Source organism: Petromyzon marinus, chromosome 6 (genome assembly GCF_048934315.1).
Source record: "Petromyzon marinus isolate PM22_M1 ecotype Great Lakes invasive population chromosome 6, UKy_Petmar_22M1.pri1.0, whole genome shotgun sequence".
Lineage (NCBI taxonomy): Eukaryota > Metazoa > Chordata > Hyperoartia > Petromyzontiformes > Petromyzontidae > Petromyzon > Petromyzon marinus.
The window spans coordinates 12,726,136-12,748,391 of NC_133672.1; the positions used below are offsets into that span (position 1 = coordinate 12,726,136).

At 40.5% G+C, this 22,256-nt stretch overlaps 1 protein-coding gene across 5 annotated transcripts; it reads left to right on the forward strand.

Moving 5' to 3' along the window:
- Nucleotides 1-703: 703 nt before the first annotated feature.
- LOC116939470 (leucine-rich repeat transmembrane protein FLRT1-like) lies at nucleotides 704-20,641 on the forward strand. Of its 5 annotated transcripts, none has more exons than XM_076065071.1 (3): nucleotides 704-5,416; nucleotides 8,240-8,311; nucleotides 12,841-20,641. In XM_076065071.1, exon 3 carries the CDS (start codon nucleotides 12,896-12,898, stop codon nucleotides 14,846-14,848), a length of 1,953 nt encoding a protein of 650 aa, XP_075921186.1. In that variant the 5' UTR covers nucleotides 704-5,416; nucleotides 8,240-8,311; nucleotides 12,841-12,895; the 3' UTR covers nucleotides 14,849-20,641. The 5 variants fall into 5 exon arrangements, with proteins under 5 accessions (XP_075921186.1, XP_032803764.1, XP_032803762.1 ...); XM_032947872.2 differs by lacking the exons at nucleotides 704-5,416; nucleotides 8,240-8,311 and adding exons at nucleotides 8,944-10,015; nucleotides 11,723-11,834; XM_032947873.2 differs by lacking the exon at nucleotides 8,240-8,311.
- Nucleotides 20,642-22,256: the final 1,615 nt, after the last annotated feature.

Genomic DNA, 22,256 nt, shown 5'->3' on the forward strand with positions numbered 1-22,256 from the left:
ATGCAAACTAATGGTGGGTGATGATTGAAGGATGTGATAAATATCAACATTAGTTAGGATACGTATATAGTTTTTGAAAATAATGTCCGAATAAGATAAGCACATTTACACAAATACATTTTCAGAAACAATCGGATAGTTTAACATAAGCATTCTAACAATGGTATGGTATGTACAGTAAATGTGTCAGGGTATCGGAAGAAGTTACTGGAAGTAATATGAACAAACACAATATTTAGGCAAGATTAGGGAAGGGAGGAGATAAACGGCGAGTATGATGTAGACTTGACAAATGGACACCTCATAACTCAGGATAGGTTCATATTGTAACTCGCAATGCGAGAAGCGAGGTGGGATCGCGGATTATGTACAGAGAACACATTCCTGCGGAGGGGGCTGGTAGGAACGTTGGGTTGCTCGGTCAATGGCCAGGGTCAATGGCGGCACCACGTGGTGTATTCTGCAAATATGCCCGACTGTGAGGGCGGGCACAAGCCGGCGTGAGTAGGTTAAACGTTGAGTTTTATAAGGGCACCACGGGGTGCCCAGCCCCTCCCCACCCAGCCCCACCCCTCCCCACCCAGCCCCTCCCCACCCTCCCCTCTCCACCCAGCCCCACCCCTCCCATTTTTGGATGCACGACGGACGGACGGACACAATACTCCCCCTGTGGGCTGGTGTAATAACCAGGAGGTTCCTACCAGTAAAATGTGGGCTGCGTGTATGTTGAACTTCTTTGGCGCCGTACGTCGCCAACCGTGCGAATCGGAGGCGCGGGACTGGATGACTCGCGGAGTAAAAATCAGGCGTGAGACGCATTGGAGGGTTTTATATAAACAGGCGGAATTGTTAATGACCAACAATGCGCGTGAAGGATTCGCCTGGGGGAGGGAGTAATGCGCAATGCGAGGGAGGGTGCGAGTTGGGGGAGATTTTTTCGGATTTAAAAAAAGGGATGCGTTTTTAGTGTTCTCGGGAGACTTCAGAGGGGACGTGGACATGCCCGAGAAGCTGTTCAGGGAGACTCAAGTCCTGGCGTCGAGCTTGTTGAGAGGTGGATGTTGATGTGATGGCGGTGCTGTAGAAGGGTGAGGGAGAACCCTGGGAAGATGGAGAGGGCGACACCTTGATGGAGGCTGTGATGATGGGAGTCGTGGCAAGGGTTTTCTGACATTGCAAAGTTTTACAACATTAAGTTTTGACTTAAGACTTTCGTGACTGCAGGAATCCATATTGTTTGGTTCTTTCGGTAAAGTCACATTGCCATTGTTAATAAAAATACAGTTAAAGTGTATCCATGGTTGTGGACATGTTTGCCAAGTCTCGCTGGAAAACAAACAACTTGAATTAATGTGTTATTTGTCCAAGAAAATGGCTTCGAATATTCAATGGCACTATACCAACAATCTGCTTATTATGCATAAACATTGCAGGAAAACTGATAGACTATTTACCCTTGTAGTCAACACAGGATGCGTTTGTCATAAATGCAAGGGTCTATGCATTCAACGCATGTGTTCACAGGGGGAGCGGTGGCGTAGTGGTTAACGCACAGCGTTACGAAGCCAGAACAACACGTTTTGATTCCTGGCGAGGATCAGTGGTGATTACTGGAAGCGAGCATGCACCTAGGTCGACTCATCCTTACACGAGTAGGAGGGTGAGGTCTGTAAACATCAGCACTTGGGAGACAAGATGGAGTGGGCGACATGGACGCGTGCTACCATCCTCGCTAACGGCACTTGCCCCAACAGCATGTATAGGCTATCGGGGGATCTTTGTTTTTCTGAGCACATGCATTCATGTGAGTGCACTTGTCAGCACACACGTGTGTGATTTAGAGGTCTCTGCCACTGCTGCTGAACCACAGCAGCATGGCCCATTGCCTGCCCTAACAAATGGTTCTTCCTCCGCCTTGGAGTTTGCCGGTACCAAGCAGGATGTGAACAGACCTCCGGGTCACTTCGTGATGAAAAGGCGGTCCTGTAATAATATGCATGTGTGCAAGTGCATGCATGTGTGTGGAGAGGTGCTCCACACGTGTGTGTGCATGTGTGTTCAGGTAAGAGCTTTTAATGAAGACATTGCAATACTGTCAGGCTTAACTATATTTCCATAAATTCGTGGTAATTAATTACATTTAAACTAAATTTGTACAACAGCAGAGTTTTTTTTTCTGAAGAAAGACTTGCGTGCAAGTAACAGCAAATTCGTTTTGACTTATAAATTAATCTGGGCTAAAATGTTAAATACATTTATATTTAATATTCAACTAACTTCGTCCAAAATGTCATACCTTGACACAATCCTGTTGGTATAACTGTGGTCTCAGTTGGTTGCCAAATTTGCAAGAAATAACTCAGCTGTCCCCTTGTAGAAAGTGCACAGATGTAGCATTTATCACGATTCCAAATCAAGACCTTAAAATGGTGGGACACTGGAGGGGGGGGGGTGTAAGGGAAAGGGGGCATCAGTTTTGGATTGGAGAATGGAAGAGTGCGGATTTCCGCGTGTGTTACACATGTATAACTTTTAGCCCATTTGATTACAATTATCATGTCATTAAAGCAGCATGCCAAATTTCTCTACAGCATATACGCACGAGGCAAAAACCTAGAATTAGCATTTAGCAAACCTAGCTGCAGCCCACGGTATAAATAAATGAACAGAGAAATGTTTGGGTATATTTTAATAAAAATGTCTTCTTGAAAAATGTGTCTGAAGAATTCCTGTTTACTATTTTCTCTCGTTGACAACGTGGCACCATATATCTGTATCTGCATAATACAACACATTAGCGGTATTAATATTAGCATATAGTTTTACATTAATAACTGCTGCACAAACACCGATCCATTAAATTTAGACAAATTAAGAGCTATTTCTCAGAGTCTGTAATAGAATTAAGGCAGTAAATGTGGCATGCCTTGGCATTATGGAATCCGGCTAATATGGTGCCATTAAGAAAAACAAGCAGAATGTATTTATATTACATAAACATGACTAACGTAAGCAATGTAATCAGTGGAGAAAAATGTAGATCAAACATGTTGTGGTATTGTTCAAGGTAAGTATGGTAATTTCAGCTATGACGATTGATGCAGAGATGATTAACCATGCAAGTGTCTGTTTAGACAGACTACAAATATATAACGGAGTTTATATAAAACATCTGTCGACAGTCACATGATAAATTGATGTGAACCTTCAAGGTGGCTGTGTGCCCTGGATGCCTCAGTTGTTTTCAAGCTGAAGGCCCATCAGCCGTGCTTGAACGAATCTTTTTTTTTAAACTCTGCCAACATTTAAATAATACGGGCATAGTGAAATATTCCCTTGCAATTCAATGCAAGGGAATGCCACTAATCAAGGTCAGAATGATTAAATTCAAGATTATATTTCTTATGGTAAATATATCAGCCTCCAATTGCTATGGGGGATCATGTCAAACCACCCCATGCAACGTATGTGAATTGAAGCATACACGTGCTTACACATGTAATTCGATGCATGCATCGTAAGCACAAGTATCATGCATAGTAATCATTGAATCAATGTTTTGTTACACCCCAATAATTGCATCTTTTTGGTCACACATTGTAGTAAAATTGTTACTGTACAGTAGAAGATACCTGGCCATTATCGGTCAGAGAAGGCCACTATGCATCAAATACTGATTATAGCTGATCGGCAATTTAAATAAAATGCCATATAATTTCAAATTTAAACAACATGGCCCTTTTCTGTACAGCTTGATGGATTTGCTCTGTATATACTAAATATATAGATGTTCCACACTTAGAAGTCTATGATTGAATGTATTCTAAAAATCAAATTGATTCACATTTATTTTTCCCAAAAGTTTGTATAGAGTTTTCATAACTAAAAATAAAGAATTTAGACATAATTGTGTCCGGTAATTTTTGTGGCTATTTTTCTGAAGATGTACAAATAGTGTTCTTGAATCTTGACCTTTCGTGACTGCAGGAATTCATATTCTTTGGGTCTTTCGGTAAAGAAAATAACAACAAAAAACTACGACGTTTCGATCGCAACGCAAACGGTCGTCATCAGGAAAAGGGGGTGACGACCGCTTGTGTTGCTTGTGTTACGATCAAAACGTCGTAGTTTATTTTTTTGTTATTTTCTTTGAACCTATCTATGTGACTTTACCGAAAGACCCAAATAATAGTGTTGTAGAAGTTAGATTTTTTTCGTCAACGCTGAATGATGCCTAATTAACACTTATTATGAGTTACATTGCATGTATGATCACACAAGCATGTGTATAATTTTTTTATGTACCACATTTCTAAAATTAAAAGAATAGCAGTGATTTTATTGTGAACTTAATGATGAAATATATAATTGTAATTCAATAATGCAGACCCATTCACCTGGCTCTTAATGCTAAAAGGATCGTGCATTTATACTTCCAATATTGAACCCATCAAACACAAACCAAAAATAGGACGTGTACTTGAAATTGGTAGCTTGAATGCTGCTTGCAGCCATTAGTGATTTCGCCAGAGCACTAATAGTGACAGCTAATTACATACAGGTTTGATTGCAATGGGAAAGAAGATTACACAGTCCTTCCAAAGTGTGATTGACTATGAAATTTCTCATGGTAGAGTGTAGAGCCACCAGCCATTTTAAATATACATTGTCTTATAGAGTATATTCATGGTTTATTTTTTAAGTAATAGAAAAACGTATGTTAATTACAACTAATTTACATGCATTTGCCATATTATCATATACTAATTAATGCCAATGCATGAATTCATTTATTGGCTGTTTTTGTTCAATGCACAGCAATGCATCTTGGTAATACAGTATTGATATTGCACCTAACAGGGGCTCTCCACCTAATACCTTTGTGAAACGCATGTCTGAGCTGGGATTATACGTGCAACCAGCTGCATGCCAACCCACTAATCCGTACAAGGATCAGCATGCGTCTCCCTGCGGATCGTGAGGTTTTTTGTGTGTGTGTGACATGCCACTGTCAAAGCTACCAGCAACAGGTAAGCAGTTCCTTCCAATCGGCGACGGTTGTTTAACAATGCGTATAACTGTGAAAATGTTTGTCCCAAAGCGCACTAACGTTGTCTTGCTTATAATTCTACATTTTTTGTTCACTTTTCTTCAATGGATTATTTCTAGCAATTTATTTTGGTCAGTGAAATATTTGTTTTCAAAATATTTTGTCTGCTTAGAGACAGACAGGAAGCGAAGCATTAGGATCGGGGGAACAATCCCGAATGAGAGAGACACCGTGTTGACTGAGAGTGAGTTGGCTTGAGCAGGTCACATCTCTAGAAGGGATGATGGCCAATGAAGAAGACTGGAATGGCATCCGAAGGAGAGGTCGCATCTGAGAAAGTATCCACCGCAGAGATGGAACGATTCGGTAAGTTCGTGTGAAGGCACGAAAGATGGATTGTGGCATCGCAGGGCCGTGAGAGATAGTGACGGTGTGGTGAGGCCTTCAGCCAGCAGTGGATAGACAATGGCTGATGATGAGAGAACGTAATAAAGATTGACTTTTGATAGTGTTGATGAACGAGAAGATTTCATGTTCACACCATATGGAATATTTACAACAAAATTATATTTTCTTTCACTGGAAATAGGAATGAATGATCCTGCACTAAACTAATTCATAAAACAAAGTTTAGCACTGTGCATAATTGCTCATAATATTCCTACATTTATATCTGAATGTTTGAAGTTATTTTTGCCGCTTTATTTTTTCCTTGAGCACAAGCAGTTACGGCACCTTTCTGATTGATGTAACTGGTGCGAGTTTCAGCATACGCGGTGCGTTCAAGCAGTCAACGTCACAACGTGTAACAGTTCACCTGACAGCCAAAAAAAAGGCTAGTGTTTTCAATTGTAGAGGCCTGCCTCAATGAATTACCTCGCAGTCCACATAAAATAATAGCGTCACAGTCTAATATTACGGGCGTTACCGTTCTGTGTTATTTCATACTTTATAAACATTCCACAATATATTACTTAATTTTGAAAAAAAATAGTTAAGAGTACTCAAACTGCCAAATTCCTTGATTTTATTTTCCTGTAATGTTGAAACTGGAGCTATTTTGCACATTCAGCAAAAACTGGTGTGCCAGCTGCAAGTCGGATTTTAAAATATACTTTCATTTTCGAACTGAACTTGAGCAATTGGTGCTGATTGTGACATTAAAAAAGGAGACTAATGGTTGACAGCCTGATGTCTGCCAAACCGATGCAAAGTGAATGTCTGCATCAAGGAAATCCTTTTGAAATTAAAACATCGTTCCAATGAAATTTGACGTTGGAAACTCTGAGCGAATACATGTGAAATGTCACAAATTGTTCAAACCCTTTTCCCCTCTACATACTCTGCAGTTAAGCCAATTCTACAACGAATTTTAAGTAAGTACAGCATCATTGGTAAGCATTGCTTGTATTATTGCACAGCTAAAGTACGAAGTATATTAAACACTGCAATTGAGGTGTATTAATATACATTAAATATATACGTAAGTTAAAGTGTGCAAATGGAGAGTGTAAATATTGACCTTAGATTCAATCGGGGTGTATTGATTCATAACTATTACAATACTGTACGTGCATAAAATCCTGCGTATGAGAATATATTTATTTTATTTATGCAATCGATATGCTAATTATATGCTTATTACATTACAGCTAATGCAGTGGACAAAACTGACAAAAATGAGATGTAAAAATAAAAAAATAATACAAGGGAAGTGGCAAAAAGTACAGGAAAAGGAATAGATTCGTGGCCCTGAATAGTAACAATGCATTGATTCACCAGATGGGTGAATACCCCTAACATTCAACCAACGCAAACCATTACAGATTGTTGCTACTCTTCTTATTTAGGCAGGACAACAATATAGAAAGAGCCACAATGCTTTGTGAAAATTCCACAAGGCCTTGTGCAAGAATCACACATTGCTATAACATCGGAACCAAATATGTAAGTTCTGGTCAGAATGAATTTAGTGATATATTTGTTCCTATCATATTTCAAAATATTTGTATGACTTCGAAATAACTTCAACCGAATATGTTATTTCAGATAAGTGTTTCTATAGCTGTACTCATAAGCATCATCTTGGATTTTTTTTGTATAGATACAGTTTATCCTGCAGAAGGTGTTGTGCTGCCTTATCACGCACCCCTATACTGTACAGTATTCTTGTGTAAAATTCTTGAAAGCAAATACAGGGCATACAGACCCGTATATACCTTAGAGGGCTCTAACCTGCAATACCATTTCAAGATTACAAAGAGATTGAACTTGGAATACCTGGGAGGCATTGTCATATAGCAGTGGCGTGCCTGTGGTGGGTATCTGGGATGACACATGGCCCCAATTCTACCGCAGTGCAGCTCTTTCCCTAGACCCCTGACCAGGTGCCTCTCTTCAACTTAATAAGGCAGAACACTGAGTGCCGCTGAGTTCACTTCAACTACACCACTACCCGAGCCTAATTAAGCAGTGCCGCCTGCATGCAGCCCTGTTTAAAAATTCTTGGATAAGTCACCATTCTCAGCGGGCTGGGGATGCATTTTCCTCGTAGAAAACGACGTGTGATCCTTTTGTGCCACCCCAGGGCAGCTGAGGGCAGGGGATTAGCACCATGGCCAATAGACAAAACAGTGCCCTTCTGGATGGGCAAGGCTGCCTTACAGCATGCCGGGGGGTCGCATCTCAGCAACATGTGCTCCACACCTCGGTAATTGGGAATTCAAGTCTTGTTGTCACGTCTTAAAACGGCTCATGCCATCATCACGCTACGGGTACATCAGAACTCTGCGAAATAATTTAAAATGTGGAAATAAAAATCGTTTGGATGCAAATCATGCATACTCTATTAGAAATGCACTGCCAATTGTCATAAATGTCAAACATATTTATTATAAATATTTTGATACAAACATTGGATGGCAATGGAATGGTAATGCACGCACTAGTTACACATTTCCCGGAATATCAAGGTTAGATGTCCATGCTTTCATCCAACAAGGACATTTAATGATATAAATTTAATTGCTAGATAAGGTATATGAAGGACATTCAGGATAATGCATTTGACTTTAATGTTTACCACTAATTACGTAATTTGTTTTACCAATCACAAATCAACAGCAGCGTATATCTGTTGTCATTGGCTTGCTTCAGTTTTCAAGTTTCAGGTTTATTTTGTTTGACCAGGTGAGAACTCAGGATAAGTCTAATTTGCAAGAGTGACCTGGGTCACCAAAATAACAAGAGCAAGTACAGCAGGTAATTATAAATCACAATTAACTTTTTTTCTTCCAAAAGTCATTCCAATCACCATGTAAAAAAATAATATCCCCTTCCATTGCTTTTAATTTACGAGGGGAAAGTAAAGATGGAGCCTTGCAATTGCGTGCACACACCATGACTGGCAGAAGGGCCTCCAAAGTATTCTCTAGAGCAGGGGTCCCCAACCCCCGGGCCGCGGACCGGTAGCCTGTTAGGAACCGGGCCGCAAAGCAGGAGGTGAGAGCGGTGAGTCCGCGCGTGGCCCGCCCATTATTTAATTACCGCTTCCGTCCGCGCCTCTTTCCCGCACTGCGCACTTGTCTCAGTCACAGTTTTGGTAAGCCCACAAGCTAACCAACCCGAACCAAAATGAGTAAAAAAAACAAACGTCGCTGGAGAGCTTCTTTGAAAAGTGTCTTCCACGAAAACCGGTCCCTGGTGCCAAAAAGGTTGGGGACCGCTGCTCTCGAGGACCACCCTAGAGGGCATTTTTGCCAACTATTCCACATTGGCCAGACATCTCGGAATATACAGGAATACAAGTGACCTGCAGATCGACTAACCGTGGGTTTCTCACGAAAACATGTACTGCTGGGTGGAGAGAGGCTGGGAGATTTAAACAACTGGGCCACTGTTTCAACAGCCATGCCAGGAGCTCAAATTGAACCGGCGACTTCTGGATTGCAAAGGTCCAGCGTGCTGACCATTATACCACGACAGCATCCCTATTTTTCGTAAGTCATAAATAACACAGCAATGTAAAACTTTTAATTAACAAAAACCCACATAAGCAGTAGATACTGGAGATCCCACCACAAGGTGTGCATCTTGTATGATGCCTTGGCATGTATCGTGGCCGTTATGTCTCAGTGTAACCGTGCCAAACTTGCCAGACGACTCTTAGCAGCAGCAGCCTGTCCCAGTGCTGTCCCAGGCTGGCTTCCGTTACTCGTACAGACACGCAAGGCTTATTTATGATATAGTGTGTTCAGCGAGACTCGAGAGCTTTGGCAGCAGAAAAAAAACGTATTAACCCATTCTATATTTAGGCTCTCGAGCTCTCAGACTCACCATGAGAGATTTCATAGATGATGATGGATGTGCAGAGTGTGTGTGTGTGCGTCAAATAATCAGCATTGTTGCATTAATGCATGGAATGCCTATCCTAGGGAGAATAACAAATACAAGTACATTATATAAATGATGTGCCAGACCAGGTCTTTAGCTTAGCCGTCAATGCTTTTAAATGATTGCGTATAAAACATTGTCATCTGAAAAAAGATGCAGTTACACAACATGAAGAAATTTGTAAATATCCCCAACATAGTGAGCATTGCTTAAAAGGCAGGAACATTAGTTTGTACCAACAAAATATATGCATTAAGCCGCTATAGATATTTGCAAGGGGGTTGCCTGCCTAAAATATCAAGTAAGCCACCTGTTATGAAGCATACTCTGCAGGGTCCCACGAGAATGAACTGCATATTATTTACTCCTGAAGGTCCCTCCCTTTCCTGGCACAACTCAGGCTGGGAAATGCAGTGATAGGCAGTTCGTGTCCCACCAGCCTACTGTTTCTTAATCACGCAGATGTCGCAAGAACATCCCGAAAGTGTGATGGAACTAAAGTCATGCCAGTGTTTTTGTTGCTGGATTTTGAGGCTATGCAGTTGTTCTAACAATGGCTGTGACACTGTCTCTGTAAGTAGTGGTGCTTTGAGTACAGTCTTACTGACCGCACTTTATTGTTGACATATAGTTGTTTTTGTTTGTTATACTTTCAGTGTGACCTTTATACCTAAATTTGTGAACTGCAATGCTGTGTCCATGTACAGTAGTTTTGTAAAATGGCATCCATATGCATTATGTAGAAACATACAGAACGTTTATAACATTTGTCCTGGCCTCTTACAATGTTTTGTGTGTTTATATTTTCACGAGCGACTTCAAGTTTTTATATATATTTTTAGGAAGGTCGTGTTTAGTCGATATAATATTTAGATTATATGTTGGCGTTTTTAATGCAGTGCTGCCCGATAATACAGCAATTTCGTGTGCCAACATTGTGTACATATAAAATGATCGTCCAATGCCTCCAGCAATTACAATTTAATTGTATGAGGCCTGTGCTATAATTACACCCTGACCATGTATTTAGGCTTGATTACAGTATTGGCTAGCAAAGCTTGGAGTCGAAGGGGAGTTTCGCATTCCATTGACTCTGTTATGAACAGCTCATGTTTACCAGCCCCTAGCAGCGCAATCTATTGTTTGCAGGGCATTGCCATTGTTCGAGCTGATATTTTGGGAGCAAAAACACCACGCAACCGGGCATATTTCCAGTCCCGTTTCGACTGCAGGCACAGTTTGCAGAAGAGGAAGTGGCTAGCATTAATTAATTTCCTTTTTTCTGAACTACCATAACGTGTAGCTCTCCTGATACAAATCTTTTGCCATACTAATGAGTAATATAAACATGTGTTGTTGAAAATGTCAAGGACGTGTGTGAGACAGCCTAAATGCAGACGAAAATATAGACAATGTACACACTAGAGTATTTCGTTTCTTTAATGCTTCCCAAAGCTGTTTACAAATCTCATGACATTGAGCCACATTTGCCCAGCAGCTGCTGCTTGCATTGCACATCGCATTTTAATCAAATATGATTACATTGTAAATAGCCATTTGAAAAAAAATATTATTTACTGGCCTTTGTGAAACACCCAGTTAGTTGCTTTTTGATTTCAACAGCTTTATATAATTTGTCTCGTTATCACGGAAAGCTCAAGAATGTTAATCATTAATCAGTACCACGTAATTTATAGTACTATTTAATAATTCCACTGTTGTATGTAGCCCGCTGCTTCACCGTCATGGTCAGTGGAGGTTGGTGAAGCCCAGAAACAGTTCAGACATCACTCGATTCCTGTGGCGACGATCATCTTCAGGTCACCAGGTTCATAGTGCACGACCCTAACCGGCGCACTAATTCTCCACACCAAGCATGTAAATAGTAGAACCGAAATGTGTGGGAATAAAATAGTGGATTCAGACTCTTATTTGGTTATTACTGGAACAATTATTTCCCGCTGCTTTTTTTGTATGTAACAAAAATTAGTTGCCTTTTATGGATGCCCCCTTGGTTTAACTTTAAAATAGTTTCCCCAGATAAGTGTTCATTGGGGATGGGTTTGTGTATATCGCTCCGACATTTGTAAAGATCCCTGAATAAACAATCATCCCAACAGTAAGCATCAGGACAGGCTCTGCAAGCCAGCTGGGTTCATTATCCAACAGGACCTAACTCAGAAGCACTCAATGTCCCGTTCGCTTAGGGGACGAGGCACACGGATGTTTAGGGCACGCATCAGCTCCTCGCGTGTAAAGCATGTTAAAAATTCTCGTCAGGACATCCTGCAATCTCAGAAGTGAAGGTCTGGAAGGAAGGGTGTGTCCACAGTTGGCTTAAGGCTCCACGTTCAAAGTCACGCAGTTTTTTTTTCACAAGCCTCGCGCCAAGGTAAGAAATGTGTCGCTTAATTTTAACGTCACATGTAATACCGTATAACTATTTAAAATAATTGTTTTGTGTGTCGCTTGTGTGTTAATGCGATGTTGTGTGTGTGTATGACTTTGTTGCAATATCGTCTTTCTGAGTGTAATACAATGTACAGTGTCACCGCATTACACTGTGTGGTCAACTATAACTGCGTGATAAAACGGCACGCGGCATTAATGGTTATAATTAAGTACAAAAACATGTATTTGCATCCATATATAAGTTGTGCATTCACGTTCGGTCACTCGCTGAATGTGTGACATAACTCACATTTGTTGCTCTGGAATGCACTGTTAATTGCAAAATGCTGTGGTTTTTTTTTTACCTTCCCCAGTGTTATAGCCAGCGTGTGCTTTGTTTTTACATGACTGACAAATACAAAACTATATACTGTGAAGTTTATACTGGTAGGAACGAAGTTGTAAACTGAGTGTACCAGCCTACAATAGATTAATGTGTCCGTCCGTCCGTCCCCTTTCAATACTTTAACGAAGTGAAATCTCGTGCTGTTGGGTGTAAAATCAGCAATAGACAGCGCAGAGACTTGATATGTCTTATACTGGTAGGAATAAGGATTTCACCATTCCATTCCTCTACAGAGGTTAATTTGTCCGAAGAACCCTCAACGATTTTGAGGGCAAAAAGGTGGGAAGACGCTCTCAATTTGCACAATTTTACGTAACAATGTCATAAAATTGCGCAAAATTCCAATGTTCCTACCAGCCCACCCTGCAGGGACCTGTTTGTATATGCGTACTTTCTATATGGGTGCTTTATTATATTATTTCGTTTGTGTGCAGTGTTTTATGGGGATTATTACATCGAAGGATTGTGAGAAGTGGTGACGGCTTGGGGAGGGCTTCATGGCTGAAGATGATGATTAATTTACTGCTACTTAATAAAGCAGTTGTACTTCTACTTCATTGTGAGGACATTGAATGTACGCCATACCTTTTTCGTTTCCCAGGCTACTCAAGCGAACGGACCATTCGACCAAATCTATACCCCCGGCGTTGGCCACCATGACCTCGGGGAGATGTTCTTGGCTTGTGGTTGCTCTGCTCTTCATTGCTCCAGCGGCCACGTGCCCAGCCGTTTGCCGGTGCGATGCAGACAATGAACTCGTCTACTGCAATGACAAGAACTTGACTTCGGTTCCGATTGGAATACCTGAGAACACGCACGTGCTGTATCTCCAAGATAACCTGATTACTGCGGCTGGGATTCCTCTTGCGGTAAAGAATTTGACCAATTTGAAATTGCTATATTTGTACGGAAATCGACTAGAGTCCTTCCCAATAAATCTACCAACAAGTCTCCTCGAACTACATCTGCAGATGAACAAATTACGTAGAATATCCACAGAGGCTCTTTCGCAGATTCGTCTGCTGGAAAAGCTTCACCTCGATGACAATGCTCTTGCCACGAGTGAGATTGAGCAAGGCGCCTTTCGAGAATTAAGTTCTATTAAAGGTTTGTTTTTCTCCTCTAATCAATTGTTGTCTGTGCCTTATGACCTTCCGAAAAGTTTGGAAGAACTACAACTGGAAAGCAATCGGATCACAACAATATTGGAAAATACTTTTGAAGGAATGGTGAACCTAAAGCATTTAAATTTGGACTGGAATGCATTAACGAGTGAAGGTATTCATGATAGTTCATTTGCCGACCTTGTGGAGCTGGAAGAACTGTCGTTAGCAAACAATTTACTTACTTCACCACCAAGAATTTTTCCAGGAACAAATTTGCAAAAACTGCATTTGCAACATAACAACATCACAACAATTCCATCAAACTCATTTTTGTCTTTACATAACCTTGTTTACCTCGATTTATCAGAAAACCACATACAGAGTTTGCCCGTTGAAGCCTTTAGTGGACTGAACAACCTGAAACAACTCACACTTCAGAACAATCCATGGTTGTGTGACCGCAAGCTCCTGTTGCTCAAAGACTTCTTGGAAACAAGTACTGTGCATGTGAATGGATTTATTTGCAATGAACCACACTACCTGAAAGGTGAAACTTACAAGGCAATAAGACCTGAAATGTTGAACTCTCGCAATGCCCAGCTGTCTACATCTTTAATGGTAATGGAAAATGCCACTTTGAGGCCAACTACAAAATACACTACAACACATGCTTCGAGCGAGGTTCCTGAAACCACGTCAGCCAGCGATTTCACGACAAACCAAGAAGGGAAAACTACGGCCATACCTACGTTTGTAACTACAACAAGTAATGCAACCTCAGAAACTACTATGGCCCCAACAACAGATCATTTAACATCACAGAGCTACAACAATCCTGTGTTAAGAGGGCAGTCAATGGGCGAGCAAGAAATTAAGGTTGAATGGGAATTTATGCATCCCAATGCATTATATAATCTCAGTTGGACAGAAACTGAAAATAAAACTCCCGTGGCAGGGACATCGTCGGAAATAGTCTACGGCAGCCCTCCTTCATATGTCATCACGAAACTTCGGGCAGAAACAGCTTACAGGATATGCTTGGAACTCGTACGGCATGACAGTACGTTACTTCAGGACACCGCGGCAATTTGCACGGACGCACGGACAAATGGTTCTTTGCCAAATAACCTTACTTTGTTTTTAAACCAGGACCAAACCATTTTAGCTGACAAAGGTCTTCCCATTCCAGTCGCTGGTCTCCTAGGAGGAAGCGTTGCCTCTGTGCTGGTGTTGGTGCTTCTCGGTGCTCTGTGCTGGTACTCGCACAAAACTGGGCGCTACTTTGTTACACGCAGGGCACCCAGAAAGGCATCCCGCTTGAGGAATGTGAAGCAACAGTATCCAAACAAGCAAAGAGTCTTCGAGATGAATGTACCGCCGCACAAGCGGGAACAATTAAACAGCCATGTGCACGATGGTAAAAATATAGACAACGTAAAAAACTGTAATTTAAATGCTGAAAACAATACAAACCCACTGAATACAAACGAGCTGTGTGCATGACCTCAGTGGCTGCACTGGACAGTGATGGCTTATATGCCGCTAATGAAGCCCACGTCATGAATTTTAGCATCGATTAATTAAAACATTAAAAACGATTTTGTCATCTGAGCTGTTAAAATATTACTATTTGGCACTCCATGGTCCATGAATGACAAATGCGATGTACGTGTTTTGTAAATACGTTGTGAAAAGTATAAGGTGTTTTTTTTTAATTTACATTGAGGCACTATGTGGTCAAATTGAATTTCCTTGTCGTGTGCATATCATTTTTACGAGTGGGCAACTTCAGGTTATGTACGCATACAACGGATTAGGCTAAATGACTTAAACACATGTTTTGACCCTTGCTGAAAAAGAGTACAGTATATGAAATCTAAACTGTTTCAAGAACAGAAATGGTCAGTTTAACACGTAGGCTTTCGCGACCAATATTATTCATAATAAAGGTTTTTGGGTTAGATCGCGTTATTTATAAATGTGTCGTAACCCTCCACCACCCGACACGGCCAATCAGCAAAAAAAGTGTCACGTTGACAAAAGACAAATACTTCACTACTTTAGCCCACCGGTGTGTTGAAGAGTGAATCCACAACATTTACAGTTTGAGTACAAACTGTAAATGTTGTGGATTCACTCTGTAAATGTTGTGGATTCACTCTTCAACACACCGGTGGGCTAAAGTAGTGAATTATTTGTCTTTTGTCAACGTGACACTTTTTTTGCTGATTGGCCGTGTCGGGTGGTGGAGGGTTACGACACATTTATAAATAACGCGATCTAACCCAAACACCTTTATTATGAACAGAAATGGTATCTGTATAACATTTTACATGACAATGTAATAATAGTTAGTGTTTAGATTCTTCTCCACGGGACTCATAATTTAAAGAACACAGTTTTAATTCCCAGTGTAGGTTACCAATACCTTCGTGAAGTTGCAGTGCGGGTTGCTTTTCACCTTCCACCGTTGTAATAGGCAGTCATACCTGCCATGCGATGTTCTGGATGCAGCACTGGTACAGGGCAATGTGATGGTATTCTTGGGGGTGGGGAAAATGTGGGAAACCCCCCAAAAAATGTTTTTTTCAATCCCCATCTGACCAGTTGCTGAAGCTCTCCCCGTTAAAGGAGGGGGACTTCCATTGTATAATTTGTACAGATCTGCCATTGACTTATTTAATATTGTATGAGGCACTGGTGCCATATGACGAGTAGCCACAGCCTAGCATGATTCGTACTCGATGTGGTGTGCCGTGATGCGGAAATATTCTACAAGTCACCTAACCAAGATAAACCTGACTGAAATGAAGCCCTGCCGTACTCTACATGGATAATATAAATGTGCTTAAAACTACTTCTGTTATCTCCCTCGCCTGGTATACAGAAGGACATGGGTTCAATCCTGATCCTGACACCTATATATTCGGAGTTTGCATGTTGTGGGTTTTTCTCCGGATCTTCCGGTTTTTCCCTCCACATTTAGAAACATTTGTTTAGGAGTATTTGGCTGCGATAAATTCCCACGTGGGAGGCCACTTCGTTGAGCTATCATTTTGTGAAAGCCAGGTCGCTTTTGAAAAATATCTACATAGCTCAGCGGGTACTTACCTAGTAAAATAAAAATTGGATGAAGACCTTCCCACACTGTGACGTTCATGGGGTTTTTTGTGCATACTTCACCACGCTGGTAATTGTGGGTTGGTGAAATGTTGTGGCGAGACTGGTGGAGGAATTAAGTGCTCCTTCGACAATCGGGAATCGAACTCGATGCACCATGTTCATCGGGCATTGAGTTAACCACTGCACCACCACCACTCAGCACTGCCATTTGTGTACTTCTTTATATCCATGTGGATTATATAAATGCACTTAAAATTAATATTGTATTTACCTTTCATATTGATAGCACTGTTAAAGAAAATATATTATCTGTTTATAAAACAATATTGCATTTTTAAATGTAGCTTATTGACAATACAAGCACGTAATGGACTGCTGTTTATTTTTAAATGTGTTTTAGTTATAATTTGCACATGCATCTGGAATTTAAATTATAAAAAAAAAACCAATATGCATTTCCATATTACAACTGAAACGGCCACAGATGGCACTTTTTTATGATAGAGTATAAAGAGTGATTGATTGTCTATTAACCAGTGAAAATATTTTATAGAGATTTCAGCCACTGCCATGCTCAATTTGCCTAGTGCAAAGCGAGCTCAGGAACAACATGCATGCCAACTCATATGCGACAATGTAGTGAACGCATTGCAAAGCTGCGACACGTTCTTCCCAATGGGTGCAATGCAATGAATGGCCTGGTGTCCGCTGGCTACGGTGTCAATCTGCAGTGGATGCAGTGCACTTCAGCTCAGAGAGGCAATGTGATGGCCCATACGTTACTGTGAATTCGTGTGATTCATAAAACTCAGTGAATGGGTAGGGAATTATAGAATTCTGAAAGTGGTGCGTTGCATTGAGTATTCAATAATATTTATAACAACATTTACATTTTTGTTGCATTTTGGTTCTCATAGGTTCCAAGTATGATGCTTTGACTCAGCAGACGATGTCTTGATAATGTGAATACAGTAGCAGTACTGCTTGCGTAGGTTCTCATACTTTTGGCAATTCAGCTCTCTGGTGTGCTTTCGGAGTCATACCGCACATTGTCCGGCACGATGTACAACGTTTCACCCCAGGTGCTGGGAGCTTCTTCAAAAACTGAATGAAATATTGGACATCGTGTCAGATAACACGCAGTATAAACCGAAAACAAATCAGACAGCTATACAACAGAATTACGTTGCTTCCTGTAAAAATGTATGTTCCCTATGAAGACGCATTGGACACCCTCCACCAAATATTTTTTTCTTTGGTCCCTGCATTCCTGTGCCGTGTCTTGTGACATACTAACACCTGCCATACATTTAACTCAATTGGCACTCACAAGAGAGTTGCCTGTGAAGAGATCGCATCCAATGCTAGGAACACAAATCAGAGGTGTTGCGTGCCGAGTCTATTGGCTATCATCCCTCTTCAGGAAAGCATACTGCATATACCTTAGCACAATATGCGTCACTTTATGGGTCGGAGAGTTGGACAACAAACACAGGTGCACGTGGAAGGTGATAGCAATTTTAAGGAAGGATAGAAAGCAACCTGGGAAAGCAGTATTCTTGGATGCAAAGAGAAAAATCCACTTGTAATGTGTGGGATACATGTGTAGGACAGAGGAAGGCAGATTAGCGAAACAGGCGTTGGAGTGACATGAAGGTTTGCAATTGAGGGGAAGACCTAAAGCCAGATGGTGAGATACTCTGTGGCCAGACCTTCAAGGCCAAGTGTTCATCTTACATCAACTGTGGGATCTCGAAGAAGGGAGGAAGTGATGGTTAAGTGTGATGGCATCAACGACATTGGCAATGATGACCTCTTGACCTTGACATGTACTTTGTTTTGTTACTTAACATTTTTATGAGACGATGTTGTTTTTCAAATACATTTTCATGATATGATTATATTACTGATACATAAGGGGCTTTAATTTTCACCGAACAGTATGTTTTAATGACTTTTTTAGTGTACTATTGTCGATATGTTTTCATTGCTCCTTTTAGTTTGAAACTGTTCTCTGGGTAACATTTACGAAACAGATCTCATTGACTTTCTTGACATTGAGCAACAAATTGATTATTAAACTGAGCAGTCTATTCAATGAGGTGGACGATTGATGTGAGTGCAAAGCATACCACGGAACATTATGCACCCAGCTCTGAGTTACTCGTCACGTTAAATAAATATGACTGGCTCAAATTTTCATTAACATGTCGCAGCATTATTAACTCAAGAGGCACGTCGCTCAAAGTCAAATGCCGCATTTTCGATCAACAAAACGTCAGCCACGATGGCCACTTTGTCAGTCCTGATAGCTAAGCTTTTAGTAATAGCCAGGACTTCACCCATTACATCTCCTTCAAACCTATTATGGATTGCTTTATCATAATATGAATCTTGCTCGCCAAGTCTCATTCAACAGAATCTCAGCTGGAAGAGATTACATTATTAATTACCACATTTGCAAGTTTCAAAAAATGTCGGCAATTTACAGGGAGTATTTCTTATAAACTTCCCACACTAGTAAGGTTAAAGGCAAGATTCTTGTTGTTTTCTTGCGGCAAGATGGGAATAACTATGCAGGAAGCAGGATGTTACTAATTTAATAAAATGATTGAGAAAAGTTTTCCACATTAACGAAGCATCCGGTTTCTCTGAGTAATCATCCTGTTGTGATTCCGCAAATTGCTATCAGTCACTAACATTAAAATCAGTTGTATAAACATAAATTAGATCCATTAGCTGAGTCAATGCCATGATGTGAAAGAAGTCTTTGTCAGTCACTCTGTCATGAACCAGACCAAGGTGAAACAGTCATGTTTGAGGTTGTGGCCTAGACATGTGACTCATGGAAAATTAAATTTTTTAAAAAAAGGCTCTCATACTTTGTTTCCATTTACAAAATGTGAAAGTGTGTGGCTACAAAACTAAAAACAAAAATTACATCTGTTGGGGTTATATATGTTTTAAAATAAATCTGCATGTCGATGTAATGAAGTGACACATTAACGTGTATATATTTGTAATCACAGGACTGCATTTTTTTGGAGAAAAGAAAATAAGGAAATTTCACTGAAGACCGTAGTTTATTGTAAACATTGATAGAGAAGAGTCCTGCAGACGGTTGCGTGGGAGTTCCAACAGTCATCACCTGCACATGCAGTAGTTGTTTAAACTGGAAACTTTATTTTTTCTTATATCCTGAAAACTCCTTACACCTGCCAGGAAGAATTAAACCAATGTTGCTTTCATCTGAGGGGATACTGGCTCGGTGTAATGGTGAGCACACTGGACTTGCAATCCAGAGGTTGCCCGTTCCATTCAACCTCTTGACGCAATAGTTGAAATAATGAGCAAGTTTGTTACCCCCCCCCCCCCCTCCGCGTCTGTCAATGCAACAGGTCATGCGTGGTGGGTATAAAGTGGGGGGTACTCCCAGAACGACAAAAAACTCTCGAGGGGGCTCTCCAGAACTGCCCCTAGTTGAAGCCCGAGCAGGGCTGCCCTTTTACATTTTCATGCTTTATTACCGACTTGCCACAGAATGAGGAGTCCATCCATCCTGGAGAGATGTGTCCGTCTGACTTCAGTTTTGTTTATTTATCATCCACGACAAATATTTCGGTAAGGTTTAGCTTTACAAAAACAAGTATATAGTGCTTTAATCCTACTGTTGATATTGTATTAGAGTAATTAAAATGACTGTGTAGCCAGCATTGTCCCTCCATGGCTTATGGTGTTTTTTGCCGATAGGTGTTTTGGTCTGGTCATACTGGAGGAGTGATCGCCCATGGTCAAGAATGATGACAGAAGAATAGCAACAAAAGTATGCAACGCATCCGAGCAGACGTACACAAATGAGATTAAATCAGGGTGAGTGCAGGTGCTCAATGTATTTTTTTTCGGGATTTTGATAGAGATGGCGATGTTTTGGCAAGGCCTTCATTCCAGCAGTGGATTGATAATGGCGGCTGATGAGGATGGTGACTCAATTTAAAAAGTACATAACTGCATAATGCAGTCTTGGGAGATGATTTTACCAAAGCAACTTATCTTAATAAACGTAAGAGCTAAATAGTAACCCTATTCCAGGAACACCATATCCACATATATATTATGTTCATAAATTAGTGCAATTTGTGCAGCACACCTTTAATAAAAAAAATGTGATGCAAATTATTGAATGTGTCATATGTGGTGTGAGAGTGAAGTAAATTATTTTTGTAAGCATTAAAAAAGTTTGTTTCAGTCTTTTTCTTTCTATTTTACACATTTGTAATGATTTATATGGGGGGCTTAGGTCTTTAAAAGATTAATTGACTTGTTAGAAACTAACTGACCCGTGTCCGCATTGGTTGGCATACCTTGTTCAGAATTTTTTTAACAATTGGCAGAAAACCAAACATATTTACACGTCTTGAGCAAACATTATTGAGTCAGGTTATTTATTTTAAACAACTAAATAAAGTTACAAGTCCTTATTTACCCTTCAGAATGGTATTTCCATACAGCTCTGGCCAGAGCTTTGTAGATCCGGATGCCGAGTAGCAGAACAATCAATAATATCGTTGCTGAGCCATATGCCCATGTGACGACCTGTTAGCGTTTGGGTGGAAACAGCTGCCACTTTTGTGTTACAATGTAATGACGTTTGCCAGCAGCGTGAATTTTGTATTCACATTTCACACGAGTGTTTGCGAGTTCTTTTGTTTCCTTAATTTGTATTTTACACATTACCGCTCTCTGGGACTATTAATGAGCTTACACGAATGAGCAAATTATAGACATAGTGACTGTAATGAGAATACGTGGGCTGGGGCAGGACACGTTGCAAACACAGAAAATGACCGATGGATGGGACTTGGAATGGAATGGCAACCCAAGGAGGAGAAACGATGCCAAGGAAGATGACCACTGTGGAGATGAAGTGATGCGACATTTCCCATTGTACAGGAGTCAGATGGATTGCGGCAACGCAGGACTGTGAGGGATAACATTGGCATGGGGAAGCGTTCTTACAGCAGTGGATAGATCTTGACTTTGATAAATGCATAGACGTGTAAGGGCATACACTGCTGAATGAAGGCCTGCTCGTAGGGACGCTTCGACAAAGTACTATCAAAAACAGTTAAACAAATTTCAGGTTTTATTTATTGAAAGCCAACCTAATACCTACAACCATGATGCACCTGACATTTATTGTGTCGTTATCGTCAGCAGTAATGATTATTCCAATGTGGAATGATTCCTCCCCAAGCTTCCATCATCTGTCAAAATCCTACGATCCAGTAATGGAAAAAAAAGGTTTAATACAGTACTACCTTCATGCATCTCAGTGAAACGTATAATGTGAAGGGCATGTCATTTTAATACAATGTAATGCACTTGTTAAATGAGTGTTTTTGACAGAGAAATAGAGCAAGCTACTGAATTAAAGCCTATTGTGACAACAAATAATTGCACTTATTCACTTGGTACATTTACAGGAAATGTATATTATAAATCACTTATTTTAGGCAAACTGCAGTCAGTATTCAATCTGGATAAGCATCACCAAAAACACATCTGCGGGTATTTATTTTAGTAGAAAAGCACAGCCATTATGGCACACTTGGACTTTTTGTGCAGGCGACATAATTATCATGAGAGAAAGTATAAACACTGTGTTCAAATAAATACCTACTTTTCTCGAGAGGCGTGAGCTAGCAACTTTTACTTGACTCGGTATCAGTGTAATTTTATAAAAGCCTATATTTATTTACACAAATGCACCACAAATATATAAACCCAA

What these genes read in the sequence shown, in the direction of transcription:
- LOC116939470 (XM_032947871.2), top strand. Translation starts at nt 9,996, where the DNA reads ATGGCTGTGACACTGTCTCT. An exon ending in ATGGCTGTGACACTGTCTCT is followed by an intron (nt 10,016 to 12,840) that starts GTAAGTAGTGGT and finishes TTCGTTTCCCAG; the next exon opens with GCTACTCAAGCGAACGGACC.